At 39.0% G+C, this 14,266-nt stretch overlaps 1 protein-coding gene across 2 annotated transcripts in view; it reads right to left on the reverse strand.

Moving 5' to 3' along the window:
- The window catches only part of papolg (poly(A) polymerase gamma), a 34,827-nt gene that overhangs the window by 13,957 nt on the left and 6,604 nt on the right, over positions 1 to 14,266 (reverse strand). The window contains exons 5-9 of one of the 2 annotated variants that reach the window (XM_061689563.1): positions 10,129 to 10,238; positions 7,660 to 7,713; positions 2,774 to 2,885; positions 1,684 to 1,773; positions 1,372 to 1,510 (exon numbers count right to left, since the gene is read on the reverse strand). In XM_061689563.1, the coding sequence (XP_061545547.1) occupies positions 1,372 to 1,510; positions 1,684 to 1,773; positions 2,774 to 2,885; positions 7,660 to 7,713; positions 10,129 to 10,238 (505 nt within the window). Of the gene's footprint in view, positions 1 to 1,371; positions 1,511 to 1,683; positions 1,774 to 2,773; positions 2,886 to 3,337; positions 5,430 to 7,659; positions 7,714 to 10,128; positions 10,239 to 14,266 lie in introns of those variants that run through there. The other variant, XM_061689564.1, reaches the window with a different exon arrangement.

Raw genomic sequence — 14,266 nt, forward strand, 5'->3', positions numbered from 1 at the left:
GTGAAACGATGCAATCAAGTGGAGAAAGTTTACATTAGACTTTACACCGATCAATCGGCCTGATCGGTATCGTACGATAAATAGGATTTTATGCTGATCGGCTGATCAGCTTTAATGTCACAATTTCTCCGATCCGATCAAGACATTTACTCCGCTTCGCCATCGTGGACAGTATATTTGAATCCAAAAACCAGTTTTTTTTTTTCTCAATTTTAAAAAACATGTCGGTGGTGTGGGACAGACTACACGTAATGCCTGGATCTTGTATTCCGATACCACCGCATCCCGTCTTTTACGATCACTGGGCTTTATCTTCTCAACTCAAACGTGACCTGACACACTCATTACCATGGCGACAACAACAACAACGAATCGCGCCGTGTGTATTATAAGAACAAAATGGGGGAAAACGTGTGCTGGTGGTCACCGGTGATCGGAAGATTACGTTCATTTAAGGCTTGCTTGAGGCATGTTCACATACTTCTACTATTTGGCTCGCAGTCAGGCAACAAAATGTTATGTAGGCTAACAAGCTAGTGGTAGCACTAATAGTTGTACCGGCGTTATGTCGAATCATGCTCTGAAGTAATTTAAGTGTGAAGTAATTTAATTACAATAAAGTAATTCAACTACTGTACATCCATTATTTCTGTAATGTTGTAATCTTGGTTTGACCTGACTGATTAGAATACATGACCTGACAAGAGCAGTGATTTCCAACCTTTATGGAGCAAAGCGCATATTTTAAAATTGGAAAATCTCACGGCACACCAACAAACAAAAATGTCACAAAAACTAGATGCACAGTAATTACTGTATACACTTCCTGACATCTAACAGAAGAGCATTTATTTCTTCCGTCTGTCACTATGGCTCACTGGCATAAGTAGAGGGACAATGATACATTGTTTCTTGTAAATGAATACTTTTTTGAGCAGTTAAGTATATAAAATTTGATAATTTTCCATGGCACACCTGAATATTGCTCATGGCAGACTAATGTGCCACGGCACACTGGTTGGAAATCACTGTACTTGAGAATGAATACTTTTGAAGATACTCATATACAGTACACAAGTATATCCAGTAAATGAACAAGTCATTTAAATAGACATTGCTCCATTATGTGATTGGATCGGTGATCGTTTTTTAAAACTCGCTGATTGGCCCCAAAAATCCTGATCGTGTAAAGCCTAGTTTACATATTTTAAAATGACATTTTGACAGACAAGAACAGAAATGTATATTTATACTGAAATAATTTAGGCCCTTAGACCTTGGGCTGGCAGGCGCAATAAATAACTGGTACATACGGTTCAGCCATGTCTGTTGGAGCAACTCTATGCAAGAGGAAAACAACAAGATTCTCACCATTTGGAGAAAACCAAGAAGAACTTGTGGACGAGGGTGGCAGCAACAGCATTAGGGTAGAGCTGGCAAGTCCTTGCTACAAGCATGGCCCATGACACTCCACCCAGAAAGCCCAGCATGTTGGAGTAGATGCCGCGACCTGTTGTACAACTTATAACTTCAAACTACTAAAACAGTACTTTAGTGGTCAGCACTATACTAAACTGACAGTTGCTAACATGGTCACATGCATTTACTGGAGTAAATATCACAAAGAAACTGGCACACTGTACAACTAAAGATTCCACAGTAAACCTGACAATCAAAGCTTACGTTTTGCCCAAAGTTTGATGGCTCTCAAGGTCAGCCTGAAGTTTTCTTTGTTTGGCACTAGGTACAGTATTTCATCAGTCACCCGACAACCTGCAATTAAAAAATATATCAGAAACCACTATGTTTGGGGGGGGGGGGCATCAGAGCCTCATAAAAGCAATGTTTTAGGAGTTGCTACATTAAACGCACACACATGCACGCAGAGAGCGAGAGAGACTTACAGAACAGCAAGGAAATACAGTGGTACCTTGACTAACAAGTTTCACTTGTTTGACCTTGCTCGGCCACAACAGACCCCAAAAAAATAAGAAAAATGGCATTCTACAGCATTGTAATGTATAAAAACACAGTACTAACAGAATTAAACAGAATGTAAATAAAGCAACTTTTTTACATCCTGATTTTATGCTTTAAGTCAATGGACATTTTGCTGCTGATCCTGGTGTGGCCACCAAGGGGCAGTATAATACATACGTGAAGAAGGATGATCACAACAAAGCTCAGTAAGCTGCAATAATTCATTTCACAGAACAAATGTGTCCATGAGTATTATTTTGTCTGTCTGCATGTGTTGCTGCACCGTTTGTTGTCAAATATCTGTTTAACGGTGGAAAATCGATGCTAGGTCCGTTTGCTGGCAGTGTGTCAGACATAAGCTACAGCAGAATTTTGTAAGGCAAAATTATGTTGTTTGCCTAAATACAAATCATGTAATTCCCTTTGTATTATGTTCAGTTTTACAGTAAACTTCCACTGGGAGTGGCAATAAACAGCCTGAAGCTAGCACACTAAGCCTCTTATTTGAAGAATTATCTGCCAAACTGCTGCTTGATGTGAATATTGATGCTGCCAGCCAGAAGCGGAGATTCACAACTCGCATCACTGCTCACAACACAAGGGGAAATAAAATAAATGAATACATTTATTTTAAAAAATGGTCCCCCGATGGCTCGTATCTCGAAAAACTCAAGTCGGGTAAGTTGAGGTACCACTGTAGATCGCTAAAGACGTATGTACTACCCAGTACATCAGGATTAAGCCAATAACTAAGGCTAATGTCAGAATGGGTGTGCATATCCATGTGGTTTACCATTAAGACTTCGAATGCAACGAATGTCTAAATTTCTTAGGATGGAATCTCCCCGGAGGTCTAGGTTGTCTGGAATGGATTGTAATGCCAGTCTGGCAAAAAGCAGGTCAATCTGTTAAGACACAGACAGGAGTAAAAAACAAAGGCGTATTCATGAATTCTACAAAAAGAAAAGAAAAAAAATAAACTAAAATAAACTCGCCCTCACCTAAAGCCTTGTAAAATGCTTTTGAGACTTCAAATACACATTAGGGCTGCGCGATATCATACCTGCCCAGATAATACCAGTATTATGAAAAAAAAAAAAACAGGAATATTTAGTATCCCTGTGCTGACAATACTGAGTGACAATTTTCTCTTGCATGTATAACAAACAAAACTGAAACATGTCTAAAAGGGAGAGCAGATGTACATCAGCCTCCTGTGACGATTTTGTTCAGTAAAGGGGAGTGACCTTCGCTTCATCTATTACCACAGTTGTCAAAACAGGGACAGTGGAATTAAATTTGTGATAATACAAGACATTACTTTATGATTAATGCATGTAACTTCATTTGTTCTTACCATCATCCTTTTTAAGATGGACCGGAGGGTGCAACTACAGGGGGAATCACACTCCTCAGCGTTCCTAGTAAGGAGCAGTGTGGTTTGCGAACAGTCAACCTTCCCTACAACCTCAGCAGGGTCCTGGAGGGTGGATTTGAGTTCACCCAACCAGTCTACATGTGCTTTGGAGGCATTCGACCGTGTCCATCGGAGAGTCCTATGGGGTACCGGACCATCCTGATACAGGCTGTTCGGTCTCTGTATGACCAGTGTCAGTTTGGTCCGCATTGCCGGCATTATGTCGGATTTGTTTGAAGTGAGGGCTGGACTCCACCAAGGCTGCCATCTGTCAAAGATTCTGTTCATAACCTTTATGGACAGAATTTCTAGGCACAGTCAAGGCATTGAGAGGGTCCGGTTTGGTGACCGCAGTTTTATATCTCTGCTTTTTGCAGATTATGTGTTTTTCCTGGCTTTATAAAGCCATGATTGAACAGTTGAAAATATAGAACGGCATCTACAGTATGAATGGCTCCATGGTAAAGAATGGAGATCACAAGCATGCTATAGAAGCATGCAGGGTAAACAAGTTGTTGGTGACGTGCAGCAAAATAATATTTTGTTTGCACTTTCCACAATTGAAGCCTGTAAACGCAATAAGCCTTAAATGCCATTTTATTCTGGATAGTGATAAATATTTCTTTTTTTCTTAAAAATACTGATATAATTGCGAGGCTATATCCTTTCCCCTCCCACAGACATGTTCGTTAAATGCCTCTCTTTCAAAGGACAATGTACTAAAAGTTGCACACACTGGCAGAATTCTTGGGCCCATTTTGAGAGAATGAAGTAATTTTGGGATGAGATATGATAAACAAATTCATTCAACATGTTAGTGGTGAAACTTTTATTTATTTATTTATTTTTTAATATGGACAACACAAACTAGCCAAATGACCTTGGTAAGAGATAAATATACATAATGTTTATATACCATGGAGGCTTTGACCTGATAAGATACACACAAGTTAACACACACTGGTTTAAATGGCGACTATAAGGTAACCATGCTCCCGTGTGTGTGAGGTCACTGTTTCTGGGGTCTTGACAAAACCCTCTACATTTCATCCAGGACTGCACTGACATACTACAGTAGTGACTGCACTGCTGGATTCTGAGCAAGGGGATGGCAAAATAACTATCAAAGGATCTGGGGCAGAAGGTAGGTGAACAGTAAATGGACAAAGATATCAGGACTTGAAAATGTGTTCAAACACAAATTCAGTGGAAAACAAGTCTCACAGTCAAGTAGACCGACAAAGATTTCAGCCACAACTGCCATGATCATTGTTTGGGATGCAAAAAAATTGTATGGCCCGTGGGAATTGTTCTGCTTGTCAGGAAGGTTTTACTTCATTTTTACATACAGACTCTTATTTTGAAACTTATGCTTTTATTTTGACACACGCACCACATAACCCGAAGTGCTGTGAGTCAAATGATGTGACATCCACGAAGCGAGAGAGAGAAGAAATATCGCTGCAGCAGGGTATGCCTACAATCCATTGCAGTAAGATTGAGACTGTGTGAAATAATGCCTATCCAGTCCTGTTCACCACTATTGGCACCTATGAAGTTTAAATACTAAATGTGCAATATCTCAAAGTAAATGAATCAAGTGAAACAAAGTTTCTATAGAGAATTTGTCTTTGATACAAAAGAGCAAATGACTAACAATTTTATGGACAAACAACCTGTAAAAAGAGCAAACAATGTACAGGTACATCTCAATAAATTAGAATATGGTAGAAAAGTTCATTTATTTCAGTACTTATGCATTATATAGGTTCAATAAATACTTCGAGGACAAATTCCTACCTAATTTCTACTTTTAAAATAATTTTCATTGTATCTTGTTTGTTACGTAGTTTCTAGAGATGGTGAATTTGGGTTTTTGTTCGCTGTAGGCAGTAATTATCAAAATTATACATAGTCCTCTCCAAAAGTATTGGAACGGCAAGATCAATTCCTTTGTTTTTGTTGTAGACATTTGGGTTTCGATCAAAAGATGAATATGAGGCAAAAGTTCAGAATTCCAGCTTTTACTTCATGGTATTTACATCTACATATGTTAAACAACTCAGGACAGAGCACATTTTGTTTGAACCCACCCACTTTACAAGTGAGCAAAAGTATTGGAACAAGTGACTGAGTGGTGTTTCGAGTTGCTCAGGTGTGGCCTTTTAGATTGACTGACACAATCCACTGTTCAAAGAAGATTTTGAGAGAAGAAATACACAAGCCATACCACAAAATGCAAACCACACATCAGCAAAAAGAATCAGAAGGCCAGATTGGATTTTGCAAAGTATAGAGATGAGCCACAAAAGTTTTGGAACAAAGTTTTCTGGACTGATGAGACCAAGAATAACCTCTACCAAAGTGATGGAAAGGCCAAAGTATGGATCTGCTTATGATCCAAAACACACAAACTCATCTGTGAAGCATGGTGGAGGTAATTCCATGGCTTGTGTTTGCATGGCTGTTTCTGGAAGGGGTTCACTAGTCTTTATTGATGATGTTAACTCAGGATGGTAGCAGCAGAATGAATTCTGAAGTCTACAAAACCATTTTGTCTGGCAGTTTACGGAATAATGCATCCAAACTAAATCGGGAGAAACATCATCATGCAACAAGACAATGACCTAAAACAAACTGCCAACACAACAAAGGACTTCATCATGGGGGAAAAAGTGGAAGGTCTTCGACCGGCCAAGTCAATCACCGGGCCCAACCCAACAGCGCATGCATTTTACCTCCTGAAGGGGAGACTGAAGGGATAAACCCCCGGAAACAAACAAGAACAGAAAGAGACTGCAGTAAAGGCCTGGAAAAGCATTTCAAATGTAGAATGCAACAGTCTGGTGAAGTCAGTGGGTCACAGGCTTGATGCAGTTATAGCAAGTGAGCAATGTTATTCACTTTAAGCTAATTTAATAACATATGTTCCAAAACTTTTGCTCACTTGAAAAGTGTGTGGCTTCAAACAAAAGGTGCTGTGTCCTGAGTTGTTTAACATCTAGATGTAAATACCCTGAAATAAAAGCTGGAATTCTGAACTTTTTTCTCATTCATCTTTTGATCTGAAACCCAAATGTCTTTAGTATATAACAAAAAGAAAGGAATTGACCTAGCCGCTCCAATACATTTGGAGGGGGCTGTATATACATTTAAAAAAAAAAAAAATTAAAAAATAACCCCCCAAAAAAACAAAACAAAACAAAAACAAAAAAAAATCACGAAATATGCCACTCTTTCTGTGTGTGATTTTACAATTGGAAAATCTCACAGCACACCAACAAACAAATGTCACAAAATGTAAATGCACACTAATTACTGGATGTACTTCCTGCCATCTAATAGAAGAGCATTTCTTTTTTCTGTCTGTCACTATAACTCATTGGCATAAATAGAGGAACAAAGATACATTATTTCTTGTAAATGAATATTTTTTTGTGCAGTTATGTAAAATTTGATAATTTCCCACAGCACACCTGAAGATCGCTCATGGCACACTTATGTGCCACGGTACACTGGTTGGGAAACACTGGTGTAATGTATCTCTATAATGAGTTTCACTTTTTGAAATTAACTACTCAACCAAATTAAGCTTTTGACACTATTTTTATTCATTGAGGTACACATATAGCTTGATAATCAAGTGAAGCCTTGCCTCACTAGCTACAAGAGATGGCACTTTGGTGGATTCTTTTATACCAGTCGTCTAACTGATAACTAGGACCCACTCAGTTTGTTGTTTTCTATCTTATTCATGGATCACGGAATAGAGTATGAGACGTTAGTATATCACATGAGCCAGCAGCGCACAACAGTAGAACTGCTATGTGCATTCTGCGTATGAGCAGTTTGCTAAATATTTTACCAAATAAAAATAACTGCATTTTGCCCCGTCGTTTGGCTTGGCATTTAAAAATTTGACGTGTACTTAGTTTCATATTTTAACCTTTCTAATTCATTATTAAAAATAAGGGAGTGTTTTAACTGACTAATATTTGACTGGTTAAGTTCTGCCTATCCTTCAATGACAATTAATGTTAAAATGTTACTTAAACTCATCCCTATATTGTAAATAAAGGTTTTATGTGATGGTTGGGCTCTGCAACAAATAATCGCAAACAACTGATCTCAATGGGAAATTTTATTTTGAAAGGTGACCACATCGAGGTTTGACTTACTTCACTACACAGTGTGGTTGAACTTTTATTATCACTGTACAGGATGTTCAAATACTGTTTTACTTTATTCTTGAAGTAACTTACCTCTATTCCATCAAATTTGAATTTTATAACGGGAACAAAAGCATCCTCGACAGCCTTGAAAAAAATGAAAAGAAAGCCATGATCACAAACCGATTCTAAAGCAAGGTGAATATACATCGTAAACTTGGCATGTCTATGACCCTACTATCCTTTGTGCAGCAAAGGAGGCTGCTCTCACCAGCAAGATGTAAGAGGAAGTGAGTAGTAATGTAACGGTATTAGTGTCAAAATTGTATTTCTTTCTTCAAAGTAAACCTTTCAATATCATAAAAGTAGTTTATTAAAAAAACAAAAAACTCAAGGTATTTCTTTTCCTGTGACCTTGAAAAATTAACAGTAGGCCCAAGTAACACATTGTTAGCTTATTAGCACAATGACTTAATAGCTAGTCATTTCTAAGTTGCTGTTACAATAGCAATAAAATAATACCAATGTGCTGTGTACATTCTCAGTCACCCAGGTCATGGAAATCACAGAAGGTTAAATCTAGGCAACTGTTTTGTTTTTTGAATTTGTTGTTGCTTTCAGAAAATATTAAAAAATGACTTTAGGCAATTATGCTTTTATGGTATTGGTATGTAGTGCCATGAAAAGGTATTGGGCTCTTATTAAATTCTTATATTTTTGCATAGTTTACCCACTTTAATGTTTAAGATCAGACAAATGTAAATCTCAGACAAACATAACCCAAGTGAACTTAAAATGTGATTTTTTAAAATGGCAATAAGAAAAAAAAAAAACACTATTCAAAGTTACCTGGCACTGTGTGAAAAAGTAATTACCCTCCCTTGTGAAATCATTAATTAACTGGCTAATCACAATTTTTGGTTAATTTTCACTTATCACACCCAAGCCTGATTACCTTCAGACCTGAAATCACTCAAATGGTATCTGTCCCGACAAAATCAAGTTGGACAAAAGACCTAAAAAAGCTGCAACATTGAGCTGCCTCAATGTTGGCATAGACGTAGTTTGTTTCACTCACCCAATTGACTTGACTAAAGCTCCGTGCAGCGTAGGCTCAGGCTCGGCGCGGGAGGGAGCACAGCACGTCTTCTACACATCGTGAAAGCCTCCTTTGCACATTATAATCGTATTCCATGTTTTGCACTGAGGCGACTGGTCATTTATTTTAAAGTTAACACACTTTCACCGCAACTGTTGGGCACAAGCATGTTTTCGTGCACGCTCTTTGGTTTTCGCTGCTTCTTAGTTGGTTTTCGCCGCTTCTTCGGGGTCGGTGGACTGTAGGCATCGAAACTGGGAACAATACTTTTTAAATTTGAACGATTCCAGGAGAAACTGAACGTTAGTCCCGCTTCCAATCAGTTCTCGATTCTCGATGCCTAACCCCATCCAGGAGACCACAAAAGAACTCAGGACAACTTCTAAAGAACTGCAGGCCTTCCGTGCCTCACTTAAAATCGGTGTTCATGACACAACAATAAGGAAGAGACGAGGCAAAAATGGCATCCATTTCAGAGTTCCAAGGCGAAAACCATTGTTGACCAAAAACAACAAAGGCATCTTACGTTTGCAAAAAAAAAAAACAGTGATTCCCAAGACTTTTTAGAGAATATGGACTGACGAGATAAAAGTTGAGCTTTGTGGTAGGTGTGCGTCTCATTACATCTGGCTTAAATCTAGCACAGCATTTCAGAAAAGGAATTTCATACCAACAGTCAAACATGGTGGTGCTAGTATGGATGGATGGTCTTGGACTGCTTTGCTCCTTCAGGACCTGGAAAACTTGCTGTGACTGGTAGAACCATGAATTCTGCTCAACAGAAAATCCTGAAGGAGAATTTTCAGCCATCAGTTTGTAACCATAGGTTAAGTATACTTGGGTTCTACAACAGGCTAACGATCCAAAAGACACCTGCCTGTCAACTTCTCAATGGCTCTTAAAAAAAATAAAAATAAAAAAAATAAAATGAAGGTTTTGTGGTGGACTTGAATTTGACTGAAATGCAGCGGCAGGACCTTAAAAATGGCCGTTCATGTTCAAAAACCCAAATTTTTTGCTGAATTCAAACAAATCTGCAAAGATGAGTGGGCCAAAATATCTCCACAGAGATGTGAAAGACTCACTGCCAGTTATAGAAAACGCTTGATTTCAGTTGTTGGCCCAACCAGTTATTAGGTTTAGGGGGCGATTACGTTTTCACATGGGGCCAGGCAACTGAATTGTTTTTTTCCCTTAAGAACTGAAATCACCATTTAAAAACAGCATTTGAAGTTCACTTGGGTTATATTTGTCTGATATTTACATTTGTTTGATCTTCTTAAATGGGGAAACAATGCAAAATTGTAAGAATTTGAGAAGGGGGCCAATATTTTCTCACAGCACTGTATAACAAACAAACATGGTAGTTTACCTTGAAATGACTTGTGCATTTGTGAAATTTGGGCCAACAGTACTATTTTTTAGATGAACATAACATAACGGCAAAGTACAGCAAGGCTTACCCTCAGGTCCTTGATCTCTTCATGCTGTTTCAATTTCTCAAAGAAAGACTGAAAAAAGTCACTCCTTTCTACATGACGAGGCGCCACACACAGGGCGTCAATATCAGCTCCTGCAATGAGCACCACCTTGGATCAGTGCCCTTCATTATCAGTAATTTGTAGGTTCAATTGTCAAAAACAGTAAAGAACAATCAGTCAAACAATGACATGGATGACACACTGTCATTTAAATATGCAGCAATATTGGAATACTGAAGTGTATTCACAATTATAAATCTAAGCCCTCGTGAGGAGAAAAAGTATTTGAGGTGGGAAGAGCAGTTTATGGACATCTATTCAGTTTAAAAATCAATATTTAACTCTGAATGCAAATGTTTGTGCCGTGCGACATCACACTCAGAAATTAAATCTAAAATATAAATTGACAGATTCGTACCGCATCCAAATGCTAATTACCTAAGCTAAGAGCAATGGAAGAGGGACTGTTTGACAGTAGATTATTGGCATTGATTGAAGGCATCGCAACCTGTATTTTTCATCATGGGTTGATATTCCTTGAATTATATACGCACTAGATCGGTATATCATTTCAGGAAGATGATCGCATTCTGTTAATATTTCTGTAAAATCTTCTCTAACTTGAAGAAAAAAATGCAATACATATGTAAAATTAAAAGCATAATGTCAAACCAAGTTATAGCATTTTAAGCATTTGGAGGCACGTTCAATTTGTTTCACCACAATGAGTATATATAGCTGGACTGATCATCAAAGCACTGAGGACAGTGTAACTAACATTATGTTAATACTGCACGCCAAGTCCCATTTCTTTGTCCATAAGTGACAAAGACATCTGATTTTTTTGCACATCAATCCAAACAGTACAATGGAGTGGATATAAATCGGATCTGTATCGGATGAAACTGCCGTCTAGATGCTCAGGTCGTGCTCAGAGCCACAATATACATCATCACAAGGGGACAAACATCACAACCGTTCGACAAAACAGACTGGCGGGAAAAGCAATGGCGGCTAAAGGAGCAGAAAACTGTGGCAAAAAGAAGATGTTCTAGAACTGATAAATACAGGAGCTGAAGTATTTAATGCGTCACCATTTTTCCTCACTAAATACATGTATATTTCCAAAGGTGCTATTGACATGAAAATTTCACCAGATGCTGGGAACAACCCAAGTAATCCATACACACAAAGAAAGTAGAACAAATAAGATGAGACATTATCTGTAATAATGTGAAATGACACAGAGAAAAAGTATTGAACACACCGACTGGTATTTATTTAATACTTGGTACAAAAGCCTTTGTTTGCAATGACAGGTCCAAGACGCCTCCTGTTTGGTTGAACTAGTCGAATGCTTTGCTCTGGTGTAATTTTGACCCATTCCTCCACACAAGCAGTCGCCAAATAATACTTTGTACAAAAGCCTTTGTTTCCAATGACCGGTTCAAGACACCCCCTGTATGGAGAAACTAGTCGCATGCATTGCTCTGGTGTAATTTTGCCCCATTCCTCCACACTAGCAGTCGCCAAATCTTGAAGGTTCAGTGGGCTTCTTTTGTGAACCTTGGGTTTCAGTGCTTTCCATAGATTTTCAATTGGATTCAAAGTCAGTTGATTGGCTGGGCCATTCTAGCAGCTTTATTTTTTTTCTTTGAAACTAATTGAGAGTTTTATTGGCAGTATGTTTTGGATCATTATCCTGATGAAATGTCCACCCTTGTTTCATTTTCATCATCCTCGTAGATGGCAACAGATTTTTGTCAAGAATCTCTCGGTAGATTTGCCCATTCATCCTTCCTTCAATAATGTGAAGTTTACCAGTACCATTTTCTGAAAAGCAGCCCCACACCATGTTCACCACCTCCGGAGTTCACTGTTGGTATGGTGTTTTTAGGGTGATGTGCAATGCCATTTCTCCTCCAGACGAGCTTTGATATGCTTTTTTGTTCCAGCAATGGGGTCTTGCGTGGTGAGCGTGTATACAAGGCCATTGCGGCGGAGTGCATTACTCACTGTTTTCTTTGTGACAACAGCACCTGCTGATTCCAGGTCTTTTTGAAGCTCTCCACAGGTGGTCCTTGGACAACTCTTCTGATTATTCTTTGCACTCCTCTGTCAGAAATCTTGCGAGGAGCACCTAATCGAGGCAAATTTATGGTATGATTGGCTTTCCACTTAGGTATTATGGGTCCAACCATGCTCACTGGAACGTTCAGAAGCTTGGATATGTGCCTGTAACCGATGCCATCGTTAAGTTTCGCAACAATTACTTTGCGATTATCTTGAGACAGCTCTTTGCTCTTACCCATATCATGAGATGTCCCTTGACTCACAGGTTGGCAATGAGACCTTTTTGTAGGCCATCAATTAGGACTGAACCAGCTGATATTCATTTGCACTGACAAGGGGCTGGATTGCTGTTTGATTGATAGATTTTAGGTGTCTTGGCTTTCCATGCCTTTTTGCACTTCCCTTCATATGTTCAATACGTTTTCCGTGTGTCATTTCACATTTTGACACAATTTCCAAGTTTATTTGTATATATAGATTACTTGGGTTGGGTTGTTCCCAATATTGGCGACAATTTCCTGTCAATATCACCTTTGGAAATATATTTAGTGAGAAAAATGTTGACGTGTTCAATACTTATTTCAGCCGCTGTATATGGGGGTGACGGGTCAGTTCACGCACAAAATCCTTGAAATTCAGGACTTAGACCAACACGAGGGACCATACTTCCGTAAACACACTGCGCCATGTGACACTGTTTTGTGCACATGCATGTCACTTCACAGACACATTCTATTCACATTAGAAGTGGCATTTATTTTTGGAACGAGAACGACTAAATAAAAACAGGATTTAACAAATAAATCCAAATTGGGCATCATACCCTGTCGTGTGAATGTAGCGTAAGGCTGGACTCAATACATCAGATACAGGATTTTTTTTTTTTGCAAATTAACAAAATGAAATAAATATTCACAGCCTTAACTATGAAACTCAAAATTGAGCTTTGGTGAATATTGTTTTCACTGAGCATCCTTGAGCTGTTTCTACAGCTTAATTGGAGTCCATGTGTGATCCATTTTGAAAGGCACACACCTGTCGATACATGGGTGGACATATAGTCCCCCCCCTCCCCCAAAAAAAGTATTGGAACGGCAAGGTCAATTTTTTTGTTTTATACTGAAGACACTTGGGTTTCAGATCAAAAGATGAATGAGACAAAAGTTCAGAATTCCATCGTTTATTTTAGGGTATTTACATCTAGATGTTAAACAACTCAGGACACAGCACCTTTTGTTTGAAGCCACGCACTTTTCAAGTGAGCAAAAGTATTGGAACATACGATTAAATTAAGTTGAATAACTTAAGGCGGCACGGTGGACAACTCGTTAGAGCGTCAGCCTCACAGTTATGAGGAACGGGGTTCAATCCCCGGTCCCGCCTGTGTGGAGGTTGCATGTTCTCCCTGTGCCTGCGTGGGTTTTCTCCGGGCACTCCGGTTTCCTCCCACATCCCAAAAACATGCATTAATTGGGGACTCTAAATTGCCCGTAGGTGTGAATGTGAGTGCGAATGTTGTTTGCTTCTATGTGCCCTGCGATTGGCTGGCAACCAGTTTAGGTGTCATCTGGCTGGCAACCAGTTCAGCTGTCATTGGGTTCCTGCCCGATGACAGCTGGGATAGGCTCCAGCACGCCCGCGACCCTAGTGAGGAGAAGTGGCTCAGAAAATGGATGGATTGATGGATGAATAACTTAATATTTGGTGGGATAACCCTTGTAATAACTGCATCAAGCCAGCGACCCATTGACTTCACCAGGTTGCATTCTTCATTTGAAATCCTTTTCCAGGCCTTCATTGCAGCCTCTTTCAGTTCTTGTTTGTTTCTGGGGTTTCTCCCTGCAGTCGCCTCTTCAGGATGGAAAATGTATGCTCCATTTGTTTAAGGTCCAGTGATTGACTTGGCCAGTCTAAAACCTTTTACTTTTTCCCCCTGATGAAGTCCTTTATTGTGTTGGCAGTGTGTTTTGGGTCATTGTCTTGTTGCATGATGAAGCTTCTCCAGATTAGTTTGACTGGATTTTTCTGTAAACTGACAGACAAAATG

Source organism: Phycodurus eques, chromosome 11 (genome assembly GCF_024500275.1).
Source record: "Phycodurus eques isolate BA_2022a chromosome 11, UOR_Pequ_1.1, whole genome shotgun sequence".
NCBI lineage: Eukaryota > Metazoa > Chordata > Actinopteri > Syngnathiformes > Syngnathidae > Phycodurus > Phycodurus eques.